The 25443-nt window shown below is 38.4% G+C and overlaps 2 protein-coding genes across 2 annotated transcripts; one reads left to right on the forward strand and one right to left on the reverse strand.

Moving 5' to 3' along the window:
• Positions 1-1474: 1474 nt before the first annotated feature.
• Positions 1475-8652, reverse strand: kctd2 (potassium channel tetramerization domain containing 2). The gene is made up of 6 exons (XM_042396285.1): positions 7968-8652; positions 5383-5491; positions 4724-4815; positions 4415-4510; positions 3267-3392; positions 1475-3122 (listed from the first exon to the last, which is right to left on the reverse strand). Exons 1-6 carry the CDS (start codon positions 8340-8342, stop codon positions 3093-3095), a joined length of 828 nt encoding a protein of 275 aa, XP_042252219.1. The 5' UTR covers positions 8343-8652; the 3' UTR covers positions 1475-3092.
• Positions 8653-12078: 3426 nt separating this feature from the next.
• tubgcp2 (tubulin, gamma complex associated protein 2) lies at positions 12079-24920 on the forward strand. Its single transcript, XM_042396281.1, has 18 exons — positions 12079-12176; positions 12562-12722; positions 13698-13826; positions 14179-14355; positions 15385-15544; positions 15638-15845; positions 15950-16149; positions 17374-17563; positions 17685-17830; positions 17942-18122; positions 19093-19273; positions 20080-20252; positions 21145-21273; positions 21379-21499; positions 22019-22162; positions 22308-22424; positions 22678-22841; positions 24493-24920. The coding sequence occupies exons 2-18, from the start codon at positions 12573-12575 to the stop codon at positions 24566-24568; spliced, it is 2646 nt and encodes an 881-aa protein (XP_042252215.1). The 5' UTR covers positions 12079-12176; positions 12562-12572; the 3' UTR covers positions 24569-24920.
• The last annotated feature ends 523 nt before the right edge of the window (positions 24921-25443 follow it).

A 25443-nucleotide genomic window follows, 5' to 3' on the forward strand; every position in this document is an offset into this window, starting at 1 on the left:
GGAAGTCACATCAAAGTTTGAGCTCTGAGGCCTGACTGGACATGGTCAGGGAGCATGACAACAGCAAAGGTACAGGTTTTTTTTTTTTTCTTCTTCTTCTTCGTTAAAATGCATTCTTTTTGTTCATGCTTGATATAACATAACTGCATCAAATATGTTCTTTATACAAAGGATGGTGTATCAAAGTGATCAATGCCAGTGATAGGTAGGTGTCGGCAATATTACGTAAAGATCAGACGCCCCTTTGCTTTTAGGAGCAGAGTGATAAAAAGGTGAGTTCAGTCTGCACGATGGGTACCGACAAGATGTTTCAATTCTCCATCTGATATGTGTAAATATGGCTCAAACTTTGCATTAAGTTGCTCTTATAACAAGGCTGCATTTATATACCGGTAACAACATTATATTCTCATGTGCTGACATTGTAATTTATAGACAATATAGTCTATTGTAATCAATTAACCATTTTAATTTATTAACCAAGAAGAAATGTCAAAAAATTCACTGGTTTCAGCTTCTCAAATATGATGATTTGCCTCTTTTTTGGTCTTATATTATTGTAAATTTAACTATATTTGGGTTTTATGCAGTTGGTTGAATACAAGAAATTTAAAGACGTCACCTTCGACTCTAAATTTGACTTTTTTTTTTTTTTACTATTTTCTGGTATTTTTTAGACTAAATGATTAATTACTTGAAAAAAGAATCAACATTAATGAAAATAATCATTCGTTTTCTATTCGTTTCGTCCACAAAATGTCAAAATCTGCGTCACAATTTTTGCTATTTTATAGAAATTTTGTCTATAAAATGTCTGAAAATATCTTCACAGTTTTTCAGGGCCCAAAGAGAAGTCTTCAACAGTCCAAAAATATTGAATTTACAGTGATATAAAATGCAAAAAAGAAAAGAAACTCTTCACATGAGAAGCTTGAACCAAAAAACGTTTGACATTTCTGCTTGAAAAATAGCAGATTAATTGATTATCAAAACTATTCAATTATAAATATTTTAAAAACACATTTAGCTTGATCATCAAGCTTTCATTTTCATTATTAAATCAGAGATGTGGGCAGTGGTTCACAGGTCTGGAACCAGGCTGGTTTATACTGTATTCGCGTGTTTCTCCAATGTTGTTACAAGTCTAAAAAAATAGCACTATCATACAGCAACTTAATGTCAAGTATACTTCAAGAGAAATATACTTTAGCCAAGTTAGCATCTCTATCTGCTGGCACATAAACAAAAAAGAAATAAAAGCTTCCCTCTGAAGCTCAGAAAACTGAAGACACTTCCCATCTGGCAGCTTCACTTACAGTATAATAATAATAATATCTGTGATAATGTAGGCTCAGGTATCTCAGGGCTTTAAGCGTGAGGAGTACAATTCAGCTTGCGCCACAGTTGCTACAAGTGCTGCAGAATGAAAGACGACAACACGGTCAGCTGGCTGTTAAGTTGAGGAATGGCAACAGAGGCAGCTGCGAAGTGAATGAATATTGGCATGAGTAGTAGCACAATGCCAGAGAGAGAGAAGAAGGGTGCTTCAGGGTTTTTTTTTTGAGGCAGCATACAAACTGGCCATCGACTTTCCCCCCCCCCCAACACGCCACGCTTGTCCAGACAAATGGCGATGACAGTAGTTTTCCGTAATCCCTAATTACAATTTTAAGATATGCAGGATATCAAAGTAGGATATTTAAGAGAAAACTTATCAACGATATCTGGAGTTATTTTGGAGGAACACTACAGAAAACGTGCAGCTGAAAAGCTCGTGATATTTCAGTCATGGACAGAAAGCAGAGAGGCACTGCATACACATACTCACACCTTTGTCACCAGGTGTTGAACCTTCAGGAAAAACTGCTTATGAAAACTGATATTTTCTCCACCGTTTAAATAGACTCACCCACCAGAATACGTAAATATATGACAACTATGATACAGAAATCAATAATTACACCATTTGCATTCAATTTTTCATATAATTTCATCATGTAGCCTATATAGATTTATATAGATTCCTCACATGCCTTGACAAGTTGTACACAGGTGTGGTTTAGTCTTTTTTTGAGTCATTTGTTTTCTTTTGCGCGGAAATATCCCGATTTTTCTCCCTGCAAGGACAGATCAAATCGAGCCTGAAAACAGGAAACGACAGGAGTGAGACGTTTGGATTTTCCAGCAGCGCCGCCTCCTCCCTCCTCCCCCCCGTGCCCAATCAGAGGCAGGGCGTCTTTAAGATGAATATCTGTCACTTGTTAACACTGTTTTAAAGACCGAAGAGAGCGGAGATGACGCTGCATCAGGCTGGCTCAAACAGAGCGATCGGACTCTGCGTCATGCTGCCTGCAACCGCTCCGTGTCCTCCTCGTACCTCTGTTACTGTCCCGGCTCGGTTTGTCGTGCCACGACCTTTCCTTCCTCAGACATCGGCTGAGGAGTCCGGGGAGGGGCGCAGAGAGAGGGAGACGACGGGCGCTCTGTTAACGGATTCAGGTAAAGAGAGAGAGTGAGAGGCTCAGTCTGTGGAGTTGTGTTCATTCCTTTATGTCCTTTGAGAGTCCTGAGGAGGTTTCTGCTAAGTCGACAGAGCCGGATGTGTAAGAGAGAGAGGAAGTATCCTGTCTGTTAACGGCAATGACGATGAAGATGATGATTCATAGTAGCTCCGAGCTGGGCGTCCGTCCACTGACGATAACAAGGGGGCTACAATCAGCACCGTAGCCTGCACCGCTGTGACACTGACCATCAAAAAATAAAAAAGCTGCATTGAGGAAAACCGCTCACTTGTAACTCTTTTAAACTCCACCTGAAATGTTCGATAGCCGGCGATGGAGGAGAGGAAATGAGAACACAAGTCAGGGTCGTGTTGCAGCGCTGGGGGGACAGAGTCAGGGAACTCCCCGCTGTGGAAAGGCACACCAGAGGAGGGAGGGAGGAGGGAGGGAGGGAGGTCGATGATGATGATGATGGTAAAAAGATAGAAGGAGGTAAACTTATGGATCTTAATGCAAACTGGGGGAAAAGTTCAGTTGTGGTTGTTTTGTTTTTGTTGATGAAGTGTTATTTAGATCAGGATCTGGGTCTCTTCACATCCGCGAGCCTCGCTCTTGAAGGATCTGCGAGGGAGGAAGGAAGAAAGAGCATCAACATAGACATCATCATCATTATCATCATCATCATCATCATCATTCAGTAGTGTTTATTTCCTCCTTTTTCTAGCAGAGGTAAGTAAAGGGACTCGAGTGCAGCAGGTCGCTCACCTTGGCCTTCTCGGTGGGCTCGATGACGATGCCGTTGGTGGAGTTGTTGAGTTCCCGGGAAACGACACATAGAAACTCTGCCTGGTCCTCGTTGCCGTAGTTATATGAGGAGCCGATACTTATAAGCTGCAGATGTGGACAGAAAAAAAATGATGAGGTTGCTTCCATGGAGGAAAAATAAAGAAGAAGTAGGACTATGACTGGAGAAGAACAACCTAAAATCTACATTTTGTGCAATTTCTTTTTTTAGCAAGGAATAAGTAATGATAACAGCAGTGGTGTAAATCAACAAATAATGTCTACAGAAAGCTATTCATTCAAAGGATTCATTTTTATATTTCATAACTGTATTAGAGCTGGTTATTGTTTGACATTTCTTGATAATAAGACACCTGAGCTTTGGTGCAGATACCAAATACTTTTTTCTAACTGTGATGAACATAAAGATACTTTTCTGTAAAAAAAAAAAAAAGTTTTTTCTACCTTTTTTCCATCTAACAGAAGAAGTCAAACATTTCAAATGTTGAAAGTTGTCTGAACAGCCGTCCAAGAATTTTACATTAAGAAAACAGTCTGAAGTTGGTAAAATTACTATTTAAATATCTGGAACTATATGTTAAAAAATAATTAAACAAGAGAAGCTGAAATGATCAGTCATTTAATCAATTTATCAATCAACAAAAAGTTAATCTGCAACTATTTTTATATTTTCTGGTTTTCTTAGTCTGTTATAATAAATTAACATCTGCAGGTTTTGGACTGTTTGTCGAACAAAACCATCAATTTGAAGACGAAACCTCCAGATCCAAGGTAACATCTCGGATAGACCATCAAAAATATGATCAGAGAATTAATCAATGATGAAAACAATCATTAGCTGCCGCCTTAAATCTGACTAGACAGTCATGCTAATTATCAGAACTTGACTACAGACACGTTTCAGTCTGTATTGCACTTTAATACCCAACAATACACAATATTTCAGCATTTTATTGGATTTTTTTCAATTTTCTCTTTAGTAATAAATGAAATTACAGATATTTCTCTGTATATGTTTTAGGTCTGTGTGGAAACTGAAGCTCTGGAACAACTTAAGCATAAACTAACACATGACAACAGAGGGGGGGGAAAAGCTGCATATTCTGCACCTGCTCAAACTTCCAGCCGTCCGACATGGTTGAGACCATCTGTGTGAGTTCCTCCTCTTGGCACTGTAGTACTCGATACACATGCTTCACAGGGCCCTGAGGGACACAACACACACACACACACACACACACACACACACACACACACACACACACAGCGACTGTTACTAAAACATCAATAATCTTCACATAAATGTAGAACAGAAAACACTATTTTGGTTACATTTGTACTAGAAAAAGGTCCAGGAAACAGATTAATCAGTCAGTTCTATTTTCAGTCCTCTGACTTGTTCTGATTGTTTTAAGTACCTGAGACGTTCGGTTCTCGTTGTCCCGTATCCTCTCTTTAACCAGCCTCACCAGAGATGCGATGTTGTAGAACTCGGCTTCTTCGAGAACACCTGAAACAAAAAAAAAACAGGCGATCAGAATTCATTATTTTCAGACAGATGCTATTCTGCTGCTGCTGAAAATATGTTTTATAATGAATAAGGTATCGACTGAAATAACCCAGAACCAAGTAGTATCGAACCTTCTCTAGTCAAACCTTATTTCTCTGGTCAAATCTGTGTCCTTTTTGTACACAGATCTAGAAAAAAATGACGATTTGTATGCTTTTCCTTGCAGCCAATCACCGCAAGTGGTCTTCAGTTTAATTAAGTGACGTGTGATAGGTCGACTACCACAGCAGCTACAACCCGTACAGTCTGTAGTGAAAACACTTCATTGTACAGTTTTGTACAGTTGTTTAATAAATATTTTAATAATTTGAACACTTTCAAAATATATTCATGTAAAAATCACTTGGATGAGGAGGAGTGGTGTTTCCATTCACATGATGGGTATCCAATGAAGTACTTTAATGGTATTGGTATCACTTAAAGGGTACTGGTATTGGTACTGGTACGATACTCAGTCCTTATAATGAACAAGATCTTTCTGCAGGGATGAAGATGAAGATGTTTTACCTTCCTCAGCCAGATTTTTATCCATGATCAGTTTTCCGTGTCGAAGGTAATTCAGGATGGGGCCGAAGTATGTGGGGTCCCTGTCGATCAGGTACGCTCCTGTCTCGTCCTGTAGGAGACACGACAACAGACGGCATGAGTGAGGAGTCTTCACTGAGCCTTCATCACTTTACAAAAATCAGTACTGCAAACGGTGAAGTGGAGTAACGTCAAGAAAGAAAATAACAGAATGGAGAAGCGTGAATTTATTGCCAAAATCTAAAAGCAGTCCAACAGTGTTGGAATTAGAGCTGAAGTGATAAGTTGATTGACAGGATGAATGATGATTGATTAATCTTTATTTAATAATAATAAATCTGAATTTTTCAAGAAAAAATTGAGGATTTTTCTACTTTTCTCTGTTTTGTGTTTGGGTTTTGGACTGTCAGTCACTGCGGGCTCTGGAAATTTGTGTTGAACATTTTTCACTATTTTCTCACATTTCATGGACAAAACAAGAAAACAATGGGTAGATTAACTAATAATGCCATAATTGTTAGTTGCAACCATAGCTGGGATTAAATTTATAAGGACAGCTGGAACAACAACTGAAAATATATTCATATTTGGACAAGAGGATACAACATGAGCCATAAATGACCCATTATATTTAAAACAGACACACAGCTTAAAGGAAATGAGCGGATGAAACTTAACTTCAGGAAAAATCCTTTAAGATGTAAACATATCCCATTTATCTGCACCAGCCACCCCAAATGTGTCCACCAGAACTGATCTTAAAGTGAATATTATTTAACTATTAAAGATATAACAGTGGATGTTAAAGTAACTTTTTTGTAAAACTGAACAGTCAGTTTTCAGATCAGTTTACGTTTCGCTACCATGTGTAAACGGCAGAAGCTGGACATTAAAACCATTCATCCATTACTTTTAACTATCTTGTTTAAGCATTTTCAAGTGTTATACTTTCAGCTAGCTATTTCAACCATGCACCCGTTATTTTTAGCTATCTAATTCATTATTTATCCATTACTCCTGGTCAGGAATCACTTGATATAATATCAGAAAATATTCCTTATAATATTGTGGCTATGATTTCCATCATATATCACCCAGCTCCATATGAAGCAAGGCCCAGCAGACAAAAGGGTAAAATATTGACTATAGATCACCAGTTATCTTGAACAAGGCTGGATTACTGACTGGACAAAGCAGGACACTGCTCCCAGACCCCCACTTCATGTCATTTGGGTCTACATAATTCAAAACTTTGTTATATATTTGTTATAAATTTACAGCACTGAAGTACAATATCAACTCTGACAGGTCGTTCATCTCGTGGTCCTGGTGTTGAAGAGGGACTCTGTCAAAATCTAGTTTTAAGACTTTAATGTTTTTCAGTTTATATTGTGCTCATTTGAAGTTGTGTTTAATCAAATTACACACAGAAACCTGAGGGTGAGGTAGTATTATTCCATCACAGGAGAACTGTAAGGCTGCAACCAGCTGTTATTTTCACTATCAACAGGTCTGACAATTATTTTCTTTAATAATTGATTGTTTGCTCAGCGTATAAAATGTCAGAAAATAGTGAAAAATGCTGATTATTCCCTGAAGCCCAAGTTAACATATTCAGATGACTTGTTTTGTTTGACTAACAGCCAAAAACACAAACATGTTGAGTTTACTTTAGTGGAAAACTGGGAAAAGTACACCGTTACAAGTAAAAGTACTGCATGAAAAATCCTACTTAGGTAAAAGTACATAAGTATTATGAGCTTGATGTAGTTAAAGTATTGCAGTAAAAGTAGTGGTTTGGTCCTTCTGACTGATACATTATTATATATGACATCATAAGATTATTAATACTGAAGCATCAGTGTTAATACAACGCCTTCATGTATGTTAATGCAGTGGACAAAATATTAGAAACACTTTTCAATATAATGCACTCCGGTACACCACCATCACGCACTACGACCTTAATGATAAACATAAAGTAGAATTATCACCTTTCTGACAATGTCAACAAAAAATTAAAATGTATAAACTTAAAGTAGAATTTATGACAGAGCTGTTGTATTGGATTACATTAGATTACACTGATGTACCTAATGAAGTGGCCGGTGAGTGTATTTTAACCACATATGCATTCATATATGTACTGTATAATTATGTAACATATATCTGTTGCACATATGTGATGTTGCTCTTATATGTTGCATATGTTGCCAAGGTCATATTATATGGAAATATTCAAAATTGGAGCTTAATTAGTAATCCAGGAGTACAGATTTACACGTTGATCTTTGTTTCTCAGGAGGGCTGCACAGGAAACTAAGTGAAGCTGTCAAATACATGTAGTAGAGTAGAAACAATATTTCCCTCTGAAAGGTAGTGGAGTGGCAGTATTCAGTAGCATCACATGGAAATACTCAAGTAAAGTACAAGTACCTCAGAACTGTATTTAAGTACAGTACTGTAATAAACGTACTTGGTTACTTTCCATCACTAGTTTTTGCATTTGGCTTATTTTCTGCTTGTTATTATTTGTCACCATGATAATTAAAACTAAGTCTGCTTACCTTGTCGGAGTCCAGGTCCGGATCTTCTTGACACAGTCGGAACAGGAACGATTTTGGGTCTCTGCACAGCGTCTGTTTGGTCGTGATGAAGTAGGTTCCTCCGACGTTCAGGCGAACCCAGCGGGAGCCCGGTTTGTCCACCGGCTCGGACGGGGAGCTCGGGTTGCTCTTCACCGGGAACCCGAACACGGAGCGGCCGCCGCCACCTCCACCGCTGCTGCTGCTCGACACCCCGCCGGGACTAAGCTGGCTGCTCCGCGGCGGTACCACGAGAGTGGGCGACGCCAGGCGCACAGAACCGCCGCGGACATCACGGTGCTCCGTCTGCTCGATGGTGCCAGTGCCGCTCGGCTCCACAACATGCAGCTCAGCCATGTTTTCTTCCGACTGAAAAACAGATTAGCTACCGACACACTGCGGGGAAACGATTTCTCTCAGCCGATTTGTAAACAGAGCGGGGATCTTTTTCTCCGACGGGGCGGCTGACATCAGGGCGTTGCTGCTCGCACTCGACCGCCTCTGCCCCCAAAGCCGAGTATTAACACACAAACACGACTACAGGCGGCTGTACGCTGTCAGCAGCATCGCGTTTAACCGTCTCTTCACAAGATAAATTGGTCATTCTTGTCTATTCAAACGTTAATCAGAGAAAGGCAACACTTCCGGGTTGTAACGTGATTACTGTTTACTTCCGCCGTGTCGTCGTTTTTCAAAATAAGAGTAACGCTTCCATCTCCCTGCAGACAAGTTTTAAAATGTATGTAAATACTTTAATAATAATGTGTGTCTGATATGTTTTTTCTACAAAATAAGTTATATTATCTTGCTTATATCCTTAAAGATCCCCTCCAAACATAAGATGTACAGGCTATGAAATACTCTATTTTGAATAATAATCTGTCTCTTATGTGTTTTTTTCACCAAAAATGTTAAATTATATTGTTAACATCCTTAAAAATTTCAAAATATATAAATATGCAAATATATTTAGTTTCAGTTGAGCTGCCGGACACAACATGTCTCTTCACTGTAAAGTCTATTCACTGTGTTTGTGCACTGGAGGCTTTAAGTTTCCACATCACTGCACAACTGCTCTAATGTACAGTGTACTATACTATAGCATATTAAAGGGTCTATATGTAAGACCGTATTTACGTGTTTACTAAACACCAGTAGGCTCAGCAGGCTGTGGCCAGGGAGCAACATCCAACTGTAGGAGCAAGAAGAAAAACATGTTTTTGAGTGGAGGGGGACTTTAAATGTAAAGGAATGGAAAATATGTTGAAATTATAGCCTTATTTTTCCTAATCTAAGCCATTTTAGAATCAAATCAAAATAAATTTGATTAAATTCAAACAAAAAATATGCAACGCTTTTTATACTTAACTCCCCATTAAAAATATGTTTTTCCTCTTGTTCCTTCAGTTGTTTGAGCTTCACTGTGCAGAATGATGTATGTGCAGAGTTTCACACTCGAAGGCTGTTTTCACATTCATCTGCTGAAAGTGGAAAGTTTCTCTGTGCTCAGTGAATATCTGATTTTAAGGGGCCTACAAGCAGGATTTGAGACATCACAAGTAATTTGGAAGCCGATCCTGATGCAATATTCAACTTATACAAGTGTGATGTGGAAACTTGAAGCCTCCAGTGCACAAACACTGAGAATTGACTTTACAGTGAAGAAGAAGACATCTTGTACCCAGGAGTTAAACTTTTGAAATGAAAAATATTTGTATATTCATAGATTCTGGAATTGCTAATGAGGGACAAAAAGTTTTAGGGATTTCAACAAGATAATTGATCTTTTTGTGGGAAAACCATATCAGACACTTCAGATTATTGTTCACTACTTTATATACATCTTCAAACATGTCTTGAGGGGATCTTTAATAGTTGAAAATCATCTTTTATATCAGCAAAACAGCTGATAGGCTCCATGACATCTATATCACAAACACTGAAAATTAAATAGTTTTATGTTGCTCTACAAGCAACATGTTCATGGATGCAGCCAAAAAGGAATTCGTTTTCAGGTTTATTTATTTGCACAAGCAGCACAACAATGACATACATAAAATATAAGTGATTAAAAAAGGATTGTGATGGTGGGATTAAAAAACTCTTAAGGCTTATGAGGGCATCTCATAAAAAATATATTAAAACAGCTAAAATTAGATTCAAACAAGGCAGAACAAAGAGCTGTCAGAAAATTCTTGAAAAAGGTTAACGTTGCATAGAAACGAGCAGACAAATAAATATTTAAATGAACATCGTCTAGCAATAAAATAAATATGAGATATACGTATATGTGAATTGCTGCTATCAGGAACTCATTGAAAATACATAGAAAATGTCTTTTTTGGGTCAGATCATTGGTATTAGACATGAGCAATCCCCTAAACTGCATCCATTTGGTTTATTAGGGAGAAAACATTAGCTGTTGTGGTACCATCCAGCGATAGTAATGGATGTAGGTTATGTAATTGGAAATCCTCCACTTGTCTAATTTTAAGGAATAGATTGAATTGATGTGTAAAATATCTATCTATTTATATAATATCTTGTATCTTCTAGCTGCACTGATGCCTGCTTGCTGCTTTTGGATTTTCAGCTTAGTTCAGATCTTTATTGTCACACAAGAGGAAATTATTGTTGCAGTAAGGCAGCATAAAAACACAAAACACAAACAAAAACATGAAACATAAGCACAATAAAAACACTAGAAGTGCTGGTTCTATGCACACAATTCAGAACAATGAGGATGTGTGTTTTTATCTCATAAATAATACTAATAATCTGCCTGGAAGGACTGATTTCAAGCTTCTGATGGATTAAGCCTACTGGATGTATTCAAGTGATTTTCATATCTGTTGTTATATGTGTGAATTACTGAATCAAATTCATTTATTAATCAATTTTACGTTCACATGTAGACTCACAATTTCGATTTGTCCTACAGCTCAGTTACGTTTCCTGTCTGCCAGGGCTTCAAGCAATCAAGAATAAAAGAATTCAAGTGGAAAACCACAGGAACCACACAGGATTTGTAATGACCTTTAAGCAATCGTTCGGCTGCTTTTACTGTAATACAAAGGCCTGACTTGTTTTCAGATGGGAGTGTGCAGAGTGCTCACTCAGCAAACCTGCAATGGTTACGACACATTTGTTGGGAAAGAGGAGTGCATGAAGGTAGAGATATGGATTCAGCCAGAGCCAGGGAAGAAGTGGTTGTGATAATGTTGGCAAAGGCATTTCTGCAAAAGGCTTTTTCAGAAGATATATTTCTTGTCAAAAACACATAACTTTTTCATTCGCTGTGCTTTCTAATCAGTGAAACTGAAAGATATGTTGACAAGATGCTGGGAAACATCTGGAAAGAAGGGAGATGAGGAGTAAAATTGTTTATATAGCACTTTTCACAGACATTAATAACAAAGTGCTTTACATGGGCATGATGCCACAAAGAAATACAAAGAAATAAAGAAATACACAAACTGTAATAAAGATACACGGTAAAAAACTTAGAAAAAGTAAAAATAAAAAGACACAATAAAAACATAGAAACATAAAATGCTAACTTCTTACAGGTTACCCAAACGCCTGTCTAAACAGATGTGTTTCATGAGAAAAGCAAAAAAAAACCCCAAAACAAACAGTAATAGAGTGTACAATCTAAGCTTAAATAAATCAATTTTAACAAGAAAACAGCAGACAAGAAACACAGAAAAAGATAATGGCGGATTATATTTCAAATGTATATTAAAAAAAAAATATATATATATATTATGTTTTGTTTTAATTTGATTGTACAGAGCTTAGCAGATGTGTAAAATAAGCTGAATCTTCATATTAGCGTCAGATAAACTATTAAATACATTTTTGCACAGAAGGAAGACTGTGGATTTTGTCCTCCATCACTTACATTGTAAGTTCATTATGAAGGGATCTTCTAATGGTCAGTATGAACAGGAGGAATCATTACAGCAAGAAAAACACGTTTCAATGTTGATTTGGGCTCCTGACTGTTGTTTTAAGACAGATTTGAAAATTTGTGAACCCGTCCTTTAATGTTATTAGTAAAGCTGTAATGTCATATTTGACCTGTGGTGGCAGTACTGCGTCATTACTGCGTAAACTAAAACCATAGAAGAAGAAGTATTTGAGTTAGTTGTGGGCGCGTTGGTTCATTGTATAAAACAGGACTGACAGGTACAGTACTGACCTAAGACTTGGGTTACACATGTAGTAGAGCTCAAAATTACCGAATTACGTTATTATAGCTGTTTATGAACGGCTACGTGTCATTTGGGGTAAGCTAGCTACCAGTTTGCATCCTCAGTTGACGTTATTTGACGCAAGCTAGTCAGCAAGCTAGCGTCAAATAACGTTATCAGTTAACCTCCAGAGAGAATATAACGTTATGTATGCATCATACATACGTTATATGCAGCCTTTAATATCGCTGATTGAGACAATTATTGCTGCTAATCAGCTAAACTACGTGTAATGTCTGTCTGTCTGTATGAGCCAGCAGCAGTGATGTATGTTGATATAAACTGTGATACTCTCCTCCTCTCTCCTTGTTGTCTTTTAGCTGCCTGAGCCATGAGTGAGTTCAGGATTCACCACGACGTGAACGAGTTGCTCAGCCTGCTTCATGTTCGAGGAGGTGATGGAGCAGAAGGCTACATAGATTTACTGCAGAAAAACAGGACGCCCTATGTCACCACCACAGTCTCTGCTCACAGTGCCAAGGTGGGTAATAAACAATACTATGAGGAATACTCTAATACAGCTTTACACACATGGGAAAGTACTGGATAACTGGACAGAAACAATGGTGGAAGAAGTATTTAGATCCTTAAGTAAAAGTACCAATAAAGCAATGTAAAAATACTCCATTACAAGTAAAAGTCCTGTGTGAAAAATCCTACTGAAATAAAAGTACACAAGTATTATGAGCTTGATGTAGTTAAAGTATTGCAGTAAAAATAGTGGTTTGGTCCCTCTGACTGATATATATTATTATATATGACATCATTAGATTATTAATAGTGAAGCATCAGTGTTAGAGCAGCATGTTACTGTTGTAGCTGCTGGAGGTGGAGCTAGTTTCAACTACTTTATATACAGTTAGCTAGTTTAGTCCAGTGGTTCCCAACCTAGGGGTTGGGCCCCTCCAAAGGGTCAGCAGATAAATCTGAGGGGTCGTGAGATGATTAATGGGAGAAGAAAGAAGAAAAAACAAAGTTCTGATACACAAATCTGTTTTCAGTTTTTGGACTTTTCTCTAATCTTTGATTTTTGGTGAAATTTTGGATCATTTGAACATTTATTGAAATGAAAGCATGTGAGAAGTTTAGAGGGAAAAATCACTATTTGGTGGAGCTGTTAACAACTCATAGACATGTGAAATGTGACCCCGACTACACACTGCTTTTTGTAAGACGTCAAAAGCCAAAAAGGTTGGAAACCACTGGTTTCATCTTTAACAATGTGTTGTATTTTAAAAGCTTGTTATATTATCCATTGTGTCAAATCTTCATCTGAAAAGTGACTAAAGCTGTTAAATAAATGTAAGTTAGTGGAGTAGAAAGTACAATACAAACTCTTAAATGTAGTATAGTAGAAGTGAGTGGAGATGAGTATGATTCGTCACACCCCTTGTGGAGATGAATGTGTTGTTGACTGTTATTATTCTCTTGATATTGACTGTCGTTTCATTTCCAGGTCAAATTAGCAGAGTTCTCTAAAACCCCCGAAGACTTCTTGAGAAAGTACGAGGAGCTCAAGTCCAAAAATGTTCGCAACCTGGACCCACTGGTCTACCTGCTCTCCAAACTCTGTGAGGATAAAGAGGTATAATAAGTGATGTACAAGCTGACAATTATCTGGTTTTGTTTTAATACTTGTTAATCAAATTAATTGATTTCACCCATTGGTTTTACGGATTTGAAATAATTGTGATGTAAAGAATGAGTCCTGTGTTTTCATTAAGTTTAGGCAATGCAACAGCTAATGTCACTTATGTAAATAGAAGACTGAAAACCATTCATTGGCATTAGAAGTAGCTCAATTTGTTAAGCAGATACCAAAAAAAGCAAAACATGTATTCACCAAAGATTTCTCCCATCTTTAAAAAAGTTGATAAACTGTCTCATTAAACGTCATAACCATCTCAAGTCTCATTTTTGTCCTGATGTATTTGTAGACACTCCAGTTTCTGCAGCAGAATGCCAAAGAGAGATCAGAGTCATCAGCGAACACGACTTCAACCACAACTACCAGTTACACTCTGCCTCAGACCAGCACTAAGATGTCCATGCAGGAACTGGATGAGCTGCGAAAGAAGCTTGGCAACGTGACGGCCAGCTCCAACGCTCCACTGGTGAGCTTTTTTTTTAACTTGGATGCAGTAGATTTAAATGTTGGGTGAAATTGTAGGCGGATAATTTCACAAGATTTGAAAGAAACAAATAGATGGAAGATAAAAGCCCCAATCAAGCAGGATTGATTTCTCTGGGGAAGGTGCAGTGCACTTTTTGGTCGTGAAACATGACCATTATAATTTCAAAGGTGACGTCTTCATATGTGTTGTTCAAAACCCAAAAGATGTTCAGATTTACTATCATGTATGATAAAGAAATGTATGAAATCGTCACATTTGAGATGCTAAAACCAGCAATTTCTTGGCATTTTAGCTCAAAATATGACTGAAATGATTATTAAGTTATCAAAATAGACGAGTAGGAATTCAAGATGAGCCGTTTAGGTAGTCTGTGAACTGTCTGTGTAAATAATGAAATTACAAGTTAAAGGACGGGTTCACACATTTTCAAAATCTGTCTTAAAACAACAGTCAGGAGCCCAAATCAACATTGAGACATGTCTTTCTTGCTGTAATCAATCCTCCTGTTCATACCGGCTATTTAGAGATTCATGATGCTCTTCCATTGTAAGTGACGGGAGACAGAATCCACAGTCCTCCTTCTGTGCAAAAATGGATTTAAAAGTTCATTTGAAGATAATTTGAGGCTTCAGCCGTACAATCTTTTAAAGGTAGTATTTTTAGTGCCGAAATCATTCAAAAACACTGGTTGTCAAGACGCAAAAAGGGAATTGTTTCCTAAAATGACTGTAAATGTGGATGATATCCACTTTATTTGACTAACTCAAATAGCTTTGAATACTTTTATCTCAAAATGAGGACTGATTTTGTCTCCCATCACTTCTTCTAACGGTCATTATGAACAGCAGGAATGATTCCAGCAAGAAAAACATTTGAGCACTATTGTTTTAAGACTGACTTGAAAAATTGTCAACCTGTCGTTTAATGTTTTAAAAACTAGTAATATTAAAAATAATATTAGGTTGAATAGTTCGCTGGTGAAGAAGGTCACTTCTGATTTGTCTGCAGCCTGCTGAAGTCACACGGAAGATGCTGAGAGACAAACACAACAAGAAGAATCCCACCCAGCCCAACCCCGTGTTTCCTAACTGGGTGTACGACCGTCCTGCTCTCCTCGGAGACTTCATCACCAGCCCCAGCCCTGCAGGAGATCCAGCTGTGGCTGTTGGTAAGTTATAATGTTTCATATTTATTTATGCTGTTTGCTACTAGACTCCAGATGTAGGTTGTTGTTGTTTATAAAGGTGTTCTCTGCCGTCAGGTACGATGCCCCTGGCTACTCAGGAACAAGCTCTGGTGGAGGATCTGCTGTTTGTCCTGATCGGAGTTGATGGGAGAGACATCACAGCTCAGCCTGTACTGGGGAGACAGAACCGCTCCTTTATTGTCGATGCAACACTGGACATGTCTGTCAAGGAACTGGTGAACAGAATATTACCAGTGGCATCGTATTACTCCACTATAACACGGTGAGTGTGCAGAAATATCGGGCTAAATATCAAAGCTCAGTTCTACATATCTGACCACAACAGAAGAAGAATTATTAGATGGTGACGTTGTGTTTGTCGCTCAGTTTCATCGAGGAGAAGTCGTCCTTTGAGTACGGCCAGGTGAACCACGCTCTAACAGCGGCGATGAGGACCCTGATGAAGGAGTACCTGATCCTGGTCACTCAGCTAGAGCACCTCCAGCGGCAGGGCCTGCTGTCCCTGCAGAAGCTCTGGTTCTACATCCAGCCCACCATGAGGACCATGGAGATACTGGCCTCTATTGGTAAGACTTGGAACATGAGTTTTGCATCTTTGGCATTTCTAATTAACTCAATGTGAAGGTGGTTGTGCCGGATCTTTAGTTAACTCTACTCTAATGTGTAATGTTGCACCTAGTTGGAGCATCTTGCTTTGCTTGTGTCATTGTAAAAAAAAAAAAAAAAAAAATTATGGGTATAAAGAGCCAAAGAAAGGAGGATGTGTTAGAGATTGAGAGATTTACTTTTTTAGGACCAGAGATACAACAGTAATATCGGCATAGTTTTGGTATCGACTGGTAACGTGTTAATAAGCTCTACATCTACCAGTGGAAGATACTGGTGGAAAAAACACTATAGCGAAGGTAAGCATTTTTTTGTAATGTAAACATTTTTTTACCATATTTGTCACTTTTAACCTCTCCATTCAGAGAGAAAATAGAAAACTAAATGAAATGAAAGTTCTTTTGTTGACCAGAAATTCCTCTTTCTGATGGTTTCTTTTAGAGCTGCAATGATTAGTCAATTAACTGATTTATCGATCAAAATAAAAATAATTGGCATATAATTGTTTTCGTCATTTTCAAAAGCTAAAATGCCAAATTTTTCACTATTTTCTTACGTTTCATAGATAAAATGATTAATCAAGTCGAGAAAATAATCTGCAGATTAATCAACAATGAAAATAATCGTTAGTTGCAGCTGTAGTTTCTCTCTTCTGGTGTTAGACGCAAAACCACAAACCAAAGGAGACACTTTTTGAATTTATATGTGTGCTGTTAGAGGGACTGTACACTGTTTGTCTTTGAAAACCACTTAATTAAGTCAAGATGTCTGAAAAGCTCAACCCTTTTTTTTTAACCTACATTATCACTAACACTAATACTAAAATGCATGTCAGTATCAGCTGATATAGGCTGGAAAAAATAAATATACAGTAGACTAAACTGGTGCATCATCATAATCATGACAGTTCTGTCCTTAAACAGCTGCTCCCTTTAACCACTAGGGGGCGATCTAAACCAGGATTTGAGAGAAAAAAGCAAATTGTGGACGAATGTTGATAATTCTTGCAGCTTTTATATCTAAATACTACAGATTAAAACTACTATTATTTTTTTATAAATGTCAAACACATGTTGCTAGAAACATAACATTTATTCTTTCAAAGATAACTGCACTAATGAAACTGTTACTTTTTGTAAATAGAAGTGTATAACTGGTTTATGCTTTCATAACTGTTTTCACAGCGTCCTCAGTGGATAAAGGAGAGTGTATGGGCGGCTCAACACTGAGTCTTCTCCATGACCGAACCTTCAACTACACCGGTGACAGTCAGGCTCAGGAGCTGTGCCTCTACCTCACCAAAGCAGCCAGCGTCCCTTACTTTGAAATACTGGAGAAGTGGATCTACAGGGGTATCATCAAGGACCCGTACAGGTGCAGCCGCTCTCAGATAAATAGTCTGATGATTGGAATAATGGTCAAATAAGAAAATATTTAAATATTAAATATGTACGCAGTTGTACTTTGTGTTTATTTCTACTGACTGTCCTCACAGTGAGTTCATGGTGGAGGAGCACGAGCTGCAGAAAGAGAAGATTCAAGAAGATTATAATGACAAGTACTGGGATCAGAGATACACCATCGTACAGCATCGCATCCCCTCATTTCTACAGAAAATGGCAGACAAAATATTAAGCACAGGTATAAACAAATAAGTAAACTTTTTTTAAGGTAAGGTTTTTTTTTATCTCTTTTCATAGGAAAAAGTTTTTATCACTGTTTTTTGTTGTTGTTGTTGTTGTTGTTGCATAGGGAAATACCTCAACGTGGTGCGGGAGTGCGGCCGTGATGTGACGTGTCCTGATGCAAAGGAAGTCTTGTACACACTGAAGGAGCGAGCGTATGTGGAGCAGATAGAGAAAGCTTACAACTACGCCAGCAAGGTGCTGCTGGACTTCCTCATGGAGGAGAAGGAGCTGGTTTCACGTCTGAGGTGAAGTCAAAATATTCCAGTTATAGTATTTGCTTAATTTTATTTTTAACCATCAACAATAAATGTGTGACAGGAAAGAGAACAGAGAGAGTGCGACATGCGGCAAAGGTTGTACGCTGAATTCAAAGTCATAGACAGAATCAGGATCAGGCCGTAAAAATGAGCTGAGTGGGGAAAAAGCATTACGTCAGCTTGCCAGTCATAAATCTGTGTCATCGGTATCAGGAGTTGCTGAAACTCAAACAAACTGGTGGCAAAATTGCTGCAAAGCCACAACGGCTGGCAGTTAACATCTAGATAAAATCCCATATTGACATTTAAACAGTTGAATGAGCTAATTAAAAGGTATACATTGTTTTTTTTGTATCTGGTATAGAAAGGTAGCCTTTAAACATCTCATAAAATATCCTCTCAGTCAAAGTTAGAGTCTTTGATCTGTCTCAGTTTGGAGGAATATCAGTTTACAACAAAACTCCTACAGATCATTGTTTACAGGTGTGAATGTAGATGCAGATCTTTGGATGTTAACAAAACGTTGCTTCAGACAAACTGGAACCTGTTGCTCCACATACCTACTGTAACATAATATGTTTAGCTAACACTTTGGAACATGTAAGAACAGGGTGTAGATGTTTCTATTAGGAAATCTTGAAAATTTTGCAAAGTAAAACTGTTGGCCAACTGTAGTTTGCCATGATGCTTTAAGTCATGGACATTGTAAACAGTTATCAGACCTGCAGGGTTTAGTTTGGGTTATCTAGACCTCTTTGCAACCAGAAAGCTGGATATTTAGTTAAAATAATGATTATTAAAAGGCTAAAACCTCCATATAATCCCACAGAGAGTGGTTACAGTTGGATGTTAGACGTGCTTGTTCATACTCGCTCAGACTGACTGACGTACTAAATTTATCACTATTATGACAGACTTACTATAAAAACTGTATGTGCATGTGTTGTTTTTTTCTTAGATCCATCAAGCACTACTTCTTGATGGACAAAGGTGATTTCTTTGTGCACTTCATGGACCTGACGGAGGAGGAGCTGAAGAAGCCCGTGGACGACATTGTTCCTCCAAGACTAGAAGCCCTGCTGGAGCTGGCTCTGAGGATGAGCACGGCCAACACAGACCCGTTTAAAGACGACCTCAAGGTGACAAGAACACAGTAGTGATCAGTAGCTCCATCTGCTGGTCCCAGTGATGAGGAATAGTTTTCCTGTCGCCTGGGATTCAGAATAATTGCAGTCAAGCAGTTCAGATAGATGAACACAAACAACACAACAATCTACAACAGATTTATTAAAGACATTTGAATAGAAAACATCTAAAATTGACCTGCTTGGGACAGAACTGTCAACAGTCAAGATCATATTATAAATGTATGTCTTAAAATAAAGGAGCTGAGAGGAGCTTGTACCAGCTATTAGGCCATTAAGAGACAAGGCTCTGTCACCCTGCATTCAGGGTGACAATGTCAGCTTCTCGACTGATGCATCATTTTGCACGCATTTTAGGAGGCAGCCCTACTCAAAAAGCATGTCCACTTGTTTATTTATAAGGGCCATGAACAGCTCCATGATCACACAGGTTCCTGATGCAACCTAAGCTCTCCAAGAAGGAAACTTTTGCAAAACTGCAACTTTTGGGGGGAAATTCATCCCAAAAAACTTAAAACACAAGGAATAAATGGAAGAAATCTCAGGACGGGACATTTAAAGATCCCCTCCTCTTCCTCAGGTGGCTCGGGGGTCAGTAGGAACTGTAGGTGTGACTATGAAAATTACAGAAATATTAAAAGTGTTGTAACAGTCCGTCCATTACTCCAACACTAATGTAGTAAAATCCAGTGTTACGAAGACTCAGTCGACTTCCTTCACTTCCCAGACTGATCTCATGATAAATGAGTCATGCTGCTTCACACTTCATAACGTTTGAACTTCATCACCTCTTTCCACAGATTGACTTGATGCCTCATGATGTCATCACCCAGCTTCTGCGGGTGCTGGCCATCGAGACGAAGCAGGAGAAGGCGATCATCAACGCAGACCCTACAGACGTGGCTCTCAGCGGCCTGGAGGCCTTCTCCTTCGACTACATTGTCAAGTGGCCGCTCTCGCTCATCATCAACAGGTTCTGAACTGCCCGTAGATTTTTATCTTCACTTAAATGTTTTATATTGTTTTCCTAACTTAAGATAACTCAAGATATTTCAGCAGGCGTTTTGTGCTTCCTCATAAAACATAAATATAATAGGTGTTATTGGAGGTGTAGGAGACACATTTCTTTATTTTTAAGATGACAGGGGAGCCACAAATCAATCAAAATTCAACCACTCAAAAATAAAATTGAAAAAGACATAAAAGCAAGAATCCCTGTAATAGTTCTTCTTTAAAGGTCCCCCTAGACATGTTTCAAGACATAAAAATACTCTGCTTTCAATAATAATTTGTGTCTTACATGGTTTTGAGGAGCCAGATGGTTTGTTACACAGAACTATCTGAGAAGTCGTGCTTGGAAATTGTTTGGAAAAAAGGGCAGGAACTTTCCAATGAAATACTTGGCAGGTGATTGGATGAACCATCTGTCGCCATCTTACTTTGTGAGGCAGCTGGATTCGCGAGATCACACGAGAATCCTCGTAGGACGCTGATCGGTCCGAACCACCGGTGGCTCGGACACAAGCGCAGAACTTTAAAGCCTGACAAGATGGATTCTCGTGTTGTCATGATCTCGCAAATCCAGCTGCCTCACAAGGTAAATATGCATGGAAAAAGTAATAATTTTCCAGGCAATAATAAGATTAGTGAAGCTTTGTTATGGACTGAAAACATGTGTCTTACTCTTATGCAAGTATTGTGATGACAGACACAGAGGAATAAGATATATCAGGCTTTAGATAAACACACAATTCTATTAGTAGGATCAATTCAATTCAATCAATTGACAAGAAAAATAAAGAACATCGTCAGTTTTGACATGTTTAGTAAACATTGTAATCATTGCGTTTGCATTAATTTTCCAGGAAAGCACTGACGAGGTACCAGATGCTGTTCAGACACATGTTTTACTGCAAACATGTGGAGAGGCTGCTGTGCAACGTGTGGATCACCAACAAAGACTTCAAGGAGTACGCTTTACATTCTGCCAAATGGTGAGCAGCCTTTAAACGGATGTAGTGAGGTGAATCTTTAAAAAAAAAAAAAAGGCATCCAGCAAATTGTCCTCACACTGTTCAAACTCCTTGCACTCCTTGTAGGTTCGCTGCGGCGTTCGCCCTCCGTCAGCGCATGCTCAACTTCGTGCAGAACATCCAGTACTACATGATGTTTGAGGTGATGGAGCCCACCTGGCACGTCATGGAGAACAACCTGAAGACGGTGAGTGAAAGAGTTCAAGTGTCCTTCTCTCCTGATCGCTCACCGTTATCGTACTGTCAGTGACCCGTCTGTCAAACGAGAGCAAAGCTAGCTGACAGCCACTAGTTTCAATCTTGTGTTGCACTTTCCTTTTGGCCTGTGATTGATTGATTGTATTTATTTATTGGGACAGTGTACAGTTTTTAACATAAAAGATGCACTGCACCGGAGTTAGCTCATCATCTACATCTGCAGTTCCCCACATTCAAAACATACAACAGCACAACAACAAACAGTACAAAGCAAAAAACACACAGAACACATTATACAAAATACAAAGCTATAAACAACAGCACATCACATACAACCACAATTAGAAAATGATGATGTATTGTTCACACATGTGAGTTTGTTTTCACAGTTGGAGGACAGGATGCTTACACAACACCGTATATATAAGACAGACAGGGTTCAGACAACAATGTGATCTTGTATTGTTGTTGTTTTTTTAAGCTGACCGTGTGTCTTCTCCTTCTACAGGCATCAAACATCGATGACGTGCTTTGTCATCACACCAGCTTCCTGGACAACTGCCTGAAGGACTGCATGCTGACCAACCCCGAACTTCTCAGGATCTTCTCCAAACTCATGTCTGTCTGTGTCATGTTCACCAACTGCATGCAGGTTTGTTGGCACAATGATAAAGAAGAACAGTCAGTCGTTTCTGCTCTTTTTTATTCATATTGCATTTAATGTTCTGCTTTGATTACTTGAATTTGACAGATTACAAATATTTGTACTAAGATGTTTTTTTTCTGGACTGTTGCAGCGGTTTACTCAGAGCATGAGGTTAGAGCGTCTCTCTCTGGAGCAAGGGACTATGGACGGGCCTCCTACTCAGAGCGAACATGCTGAGGAGGCAGAGAAGAAGAGGCTCACAACAAAGGTATTCCCAGACACTCACTGCCAAGGCCTGCCCTCTTAGACACTGAAGATTGGACAAGTAGTCTGTGTTCTGTAGGAAATGTTCAAATTCCTCCTTTGAGTTTCAGAAAATGTGAAGATAAACGTGAACATTACACTAAAAACAGGAAGTATTTCAACTATTTAGTAACTTTTTGAACTTTATCTGGTCTGTTCAGAGTTTCTGTTTAACATGTCTCATTGTACAACATGTTTTTGTTCCTTCTTTGCTTCAGTTTCTAGCTGAGCATGCGGACACCCTTCAGTCAGACGCAGGCTTTGAAGCCACCATCAGCAAGTTTGACAGTAACTTCAGCATGTTGCTGCTGGACCTGCTGGACAAGCTCAGCATCTACAGCACCAATGACTGTGAGCACAGCATGATCAGCATCATCTACAGGTAAAACTGTTCACATTCAGAGCACCAGAGATGGAGTTATCACTTTATGTTACTACAATTATTTTCTAAAGCAAACCAGTGCTTTCATTTTTTATTTCCTTCCTTCCGGGCAACCATTTTCTAGTTTCTAGTGAACCCGTTTCTATTAATTTCATTATCAACATCATGCAGGCCAGATTGAGTCACTGTGGGTAATCTTATCTCCGAAACCATCACGTCTAGTTCCTATTTTTGTAACTGCTTTACTTCGGTAATGCAATTCAAAGTACATTTGGAAAGTCTCCCATCTCTTACTGTATGTTGTTAATATGAGTTTTAATTCTCTATGAGGTGAATTCGGTTAGCTGCAAGACAGGAAAATGCATAAAAATACGTAAACAAACTTTGGAACTATGGAACAGATGACTGTGTGTAGCGGGAAAGGGGTCTCTTATTGATGAACCCACACAGATTTATCACCTTACTCTGCAGTGCCCCTAAGCTCTATGGTGCCTTTTAGCCTCTTTTAACTTTTTATTTTGGTTTTCTGGCCCCATAAAGTCCACTCTCATAAGCCTTGTTTAAGGAGCTAAATAGCCAGAGGGGTGTACTACGATGCAAGTTCAACATGCCCAGGCTTTCTTCGTGTGAGCTAGCTCGACAAACCCTAAACTCGCGATCAGAGATAACTGGTATCACGATGGTGGATATGAACTTTCTTTGTTAACTCAGGCTTTCTGCTTCAGGCTATGTGCGCGTCCCCATAAAAGGGGTCGTTCAGCACGTCATTTGACTCTTTTTTTCCGCACAAAATGGACAGATCGTGTGCCGCTTACTTCAGTCAGGAGGAACAGATCATTATAACGGAGAGATATGAAGAATATAAATACATTATCACAGCAAAAAGCAACGCTGTTGGTGCAAATAAGGCGAGAGAGGAATGCTAGCAGAAAATTGCTGATGTAAATTTGTTCGTTAAAAAACAAATTCATTAATTTATTAATTTCGTAAATAGTTTATATACTTATTTGACCACTCAATGCACTCTCCGTACCTCTCACATCAAAAGCTCTTAAACTTTAAACTTGATGCAGCAGATTTAAACTTTATACTTTAAACTTTTTATACTTATGCTCAACATACCTCGCTAACCCACTAATCTCGCTTCGTTGTACACCCCTCAGGAGTTGGTGGAGATCAAAACAGAGCTAAAAGGTGGACACAAACACGACTCAAAATGAATGCTACTGTTGCTCTGTGTGTGTTTTATGACCCTTTTTATAGTACAAACTAGGGCTGCAGTCAGCAGTTATCTGTTGATTACTTTCTCGATCAATCAGTTAGTCGTTTGGTCTATAAAATGGCAGAAAATGGTGAAACATGTCGATGACCGTTTCCCAAAGCCCAAGATGCAGCCTCAAATGTCTGTTTTGTCCCGACCGTCAGTCCACAACTTAAAGATAGTCAGTTTACTGTCATAGAAAACTAAAGAAACCAGAAAATATTCACATTTGAAAAGCCGGAACAAGATCTCTGTCCAGCCTAAACCAAACTAAAATCTGCCTCATTTTCCGAGAACTGGTTGCACTTTGTTCAAAATACTTCAACTTGGAGAAAAAATAATCTCAATATTTTTGTAAAATTTGCTAATTCAGCTCTTATAATTTCACAGGCTGGATTTCAATGGATTCTACACTGAGCGCCTGGAGCGGATGGCCATAGAACGAAGTCAAAAAGCAACAGCATAGCATGTTTTCCTTTTCTGTATATAAGCAGTCGCCCAGCAATAAAAAAAGTGCTTTCCTCATGTCTGTTTATCTATCCAACACCAACCGTCCAGCTAATTACCATATGGACGTCAGCCACTGGCTCAAAAGATGATATTTCAGTGTGTATATAATATGTATTGTATGAAATGTAGTTATAGTCTGATGTTGCAGCATTATATAAATGCATCAAATGTACATTTTAAGAAGTGGAACTAATGTTTATTCAACCGTGAAAATGTAAGTCATGACACTCCTTATGGGTAACTTATTGTACCTGTACAATGACAGTTTATGTTTGTATTGCACCTCATTAAAACAAGACTTAAAACAAGCTCTTCTTTGGCTGCTGCTTGCTTACTTTGTATTAGTTGATTTAAATTATGCTTTTTCGTTGTTTAAAGTGAATATTTATACTTTGATGTGCGAATTTGTTGTTGTCAGTCGAAAGTTGCAAGTTAATTGATCAGATATTGTTGGTTTGTGTCTTGAAGTGTTACAACAAAGACTACTGACAGTTGAACACTCCCTACTTTGAGAGCGTCAAGCTAACTAAACCGGAAATATGAGAAGACCGACGTCAACATAAAAGCACGCAGCTTGCGCTAGTAAAAAGGTTTTTTTTTTTAGTCTTAAAAACTGATTATTTTAAATTAACTGATTATTTTTTGTTTTTATTACTTTAGTCTCATCAGATTTTATTGATAGGAACATTGTTTTGTAAATTGTTCACTATTTTATTATTTTTATGTAACTTTAATGTTTTATAGTAGGGCGCTCTTTTTCTATTGTTTTAAATACTCTATTTTACTATTATGCGAGGCACTGAGCATTTACGAGAAGTGCTGTACAAATAA

The sequence above is a fragment of the Thunnus maccoyii genome, chromosome 20 (genome assembly GCF_910596095.1).
Source record: "Thunnus maccoyii chromosome 20, fThuMac1.1, whole genome shotgun sequence".
Lineage (NCBI taxonomy): Eukaryota > Metazoa > Chordata > Actinopteri > Scombriformes > Scombridae > Thunnus > Thunnus maccoyii.

Coding starts and splice junctions, on each gene's coding strand:
- kctd2 (XM_042396285.1), bottom strand. CDS start 8,342: ATGGCTGAGCTGCATGTTGTGGAGCCGAGCGGCACTGGCACCATCGAG. Junction 5,492..7,967: donor CGGACCTGGACTCCGACAAG/GTAAGCAGACTT, acceptor TGTCTCCTACAG/GACGAGACAGGAGCGTACCT. Junction 4,816..5,382: donor TAAAAATCTGGCTGAGGAAG/GTAAAACATCTT, acceptor TTTTTGTTTCAG/GTGTTCTCGAAGAAGCCGAG.
- tubgcp2 (XM_042396281.1), top strand. CDS start 12,573: ATGAGTGAGTTCAGGATTCACCACGACGTGAACGAGTTGCTCAGCCTG. Junction 17,831..17,941: donor AGACAAAATATTAAGCACAG/GTATAAACAAAT, acceptor GTTGTTGCATAG/GGAAATACCTCAACGTGGTG. Junction 18,123..19,092: donor GAGCTGGTTTCACGTCTGAG/GTGAAGTCAAAA, acceptor TTTTTTTCTTAG/ATCCATCAAGCACTACTTCT.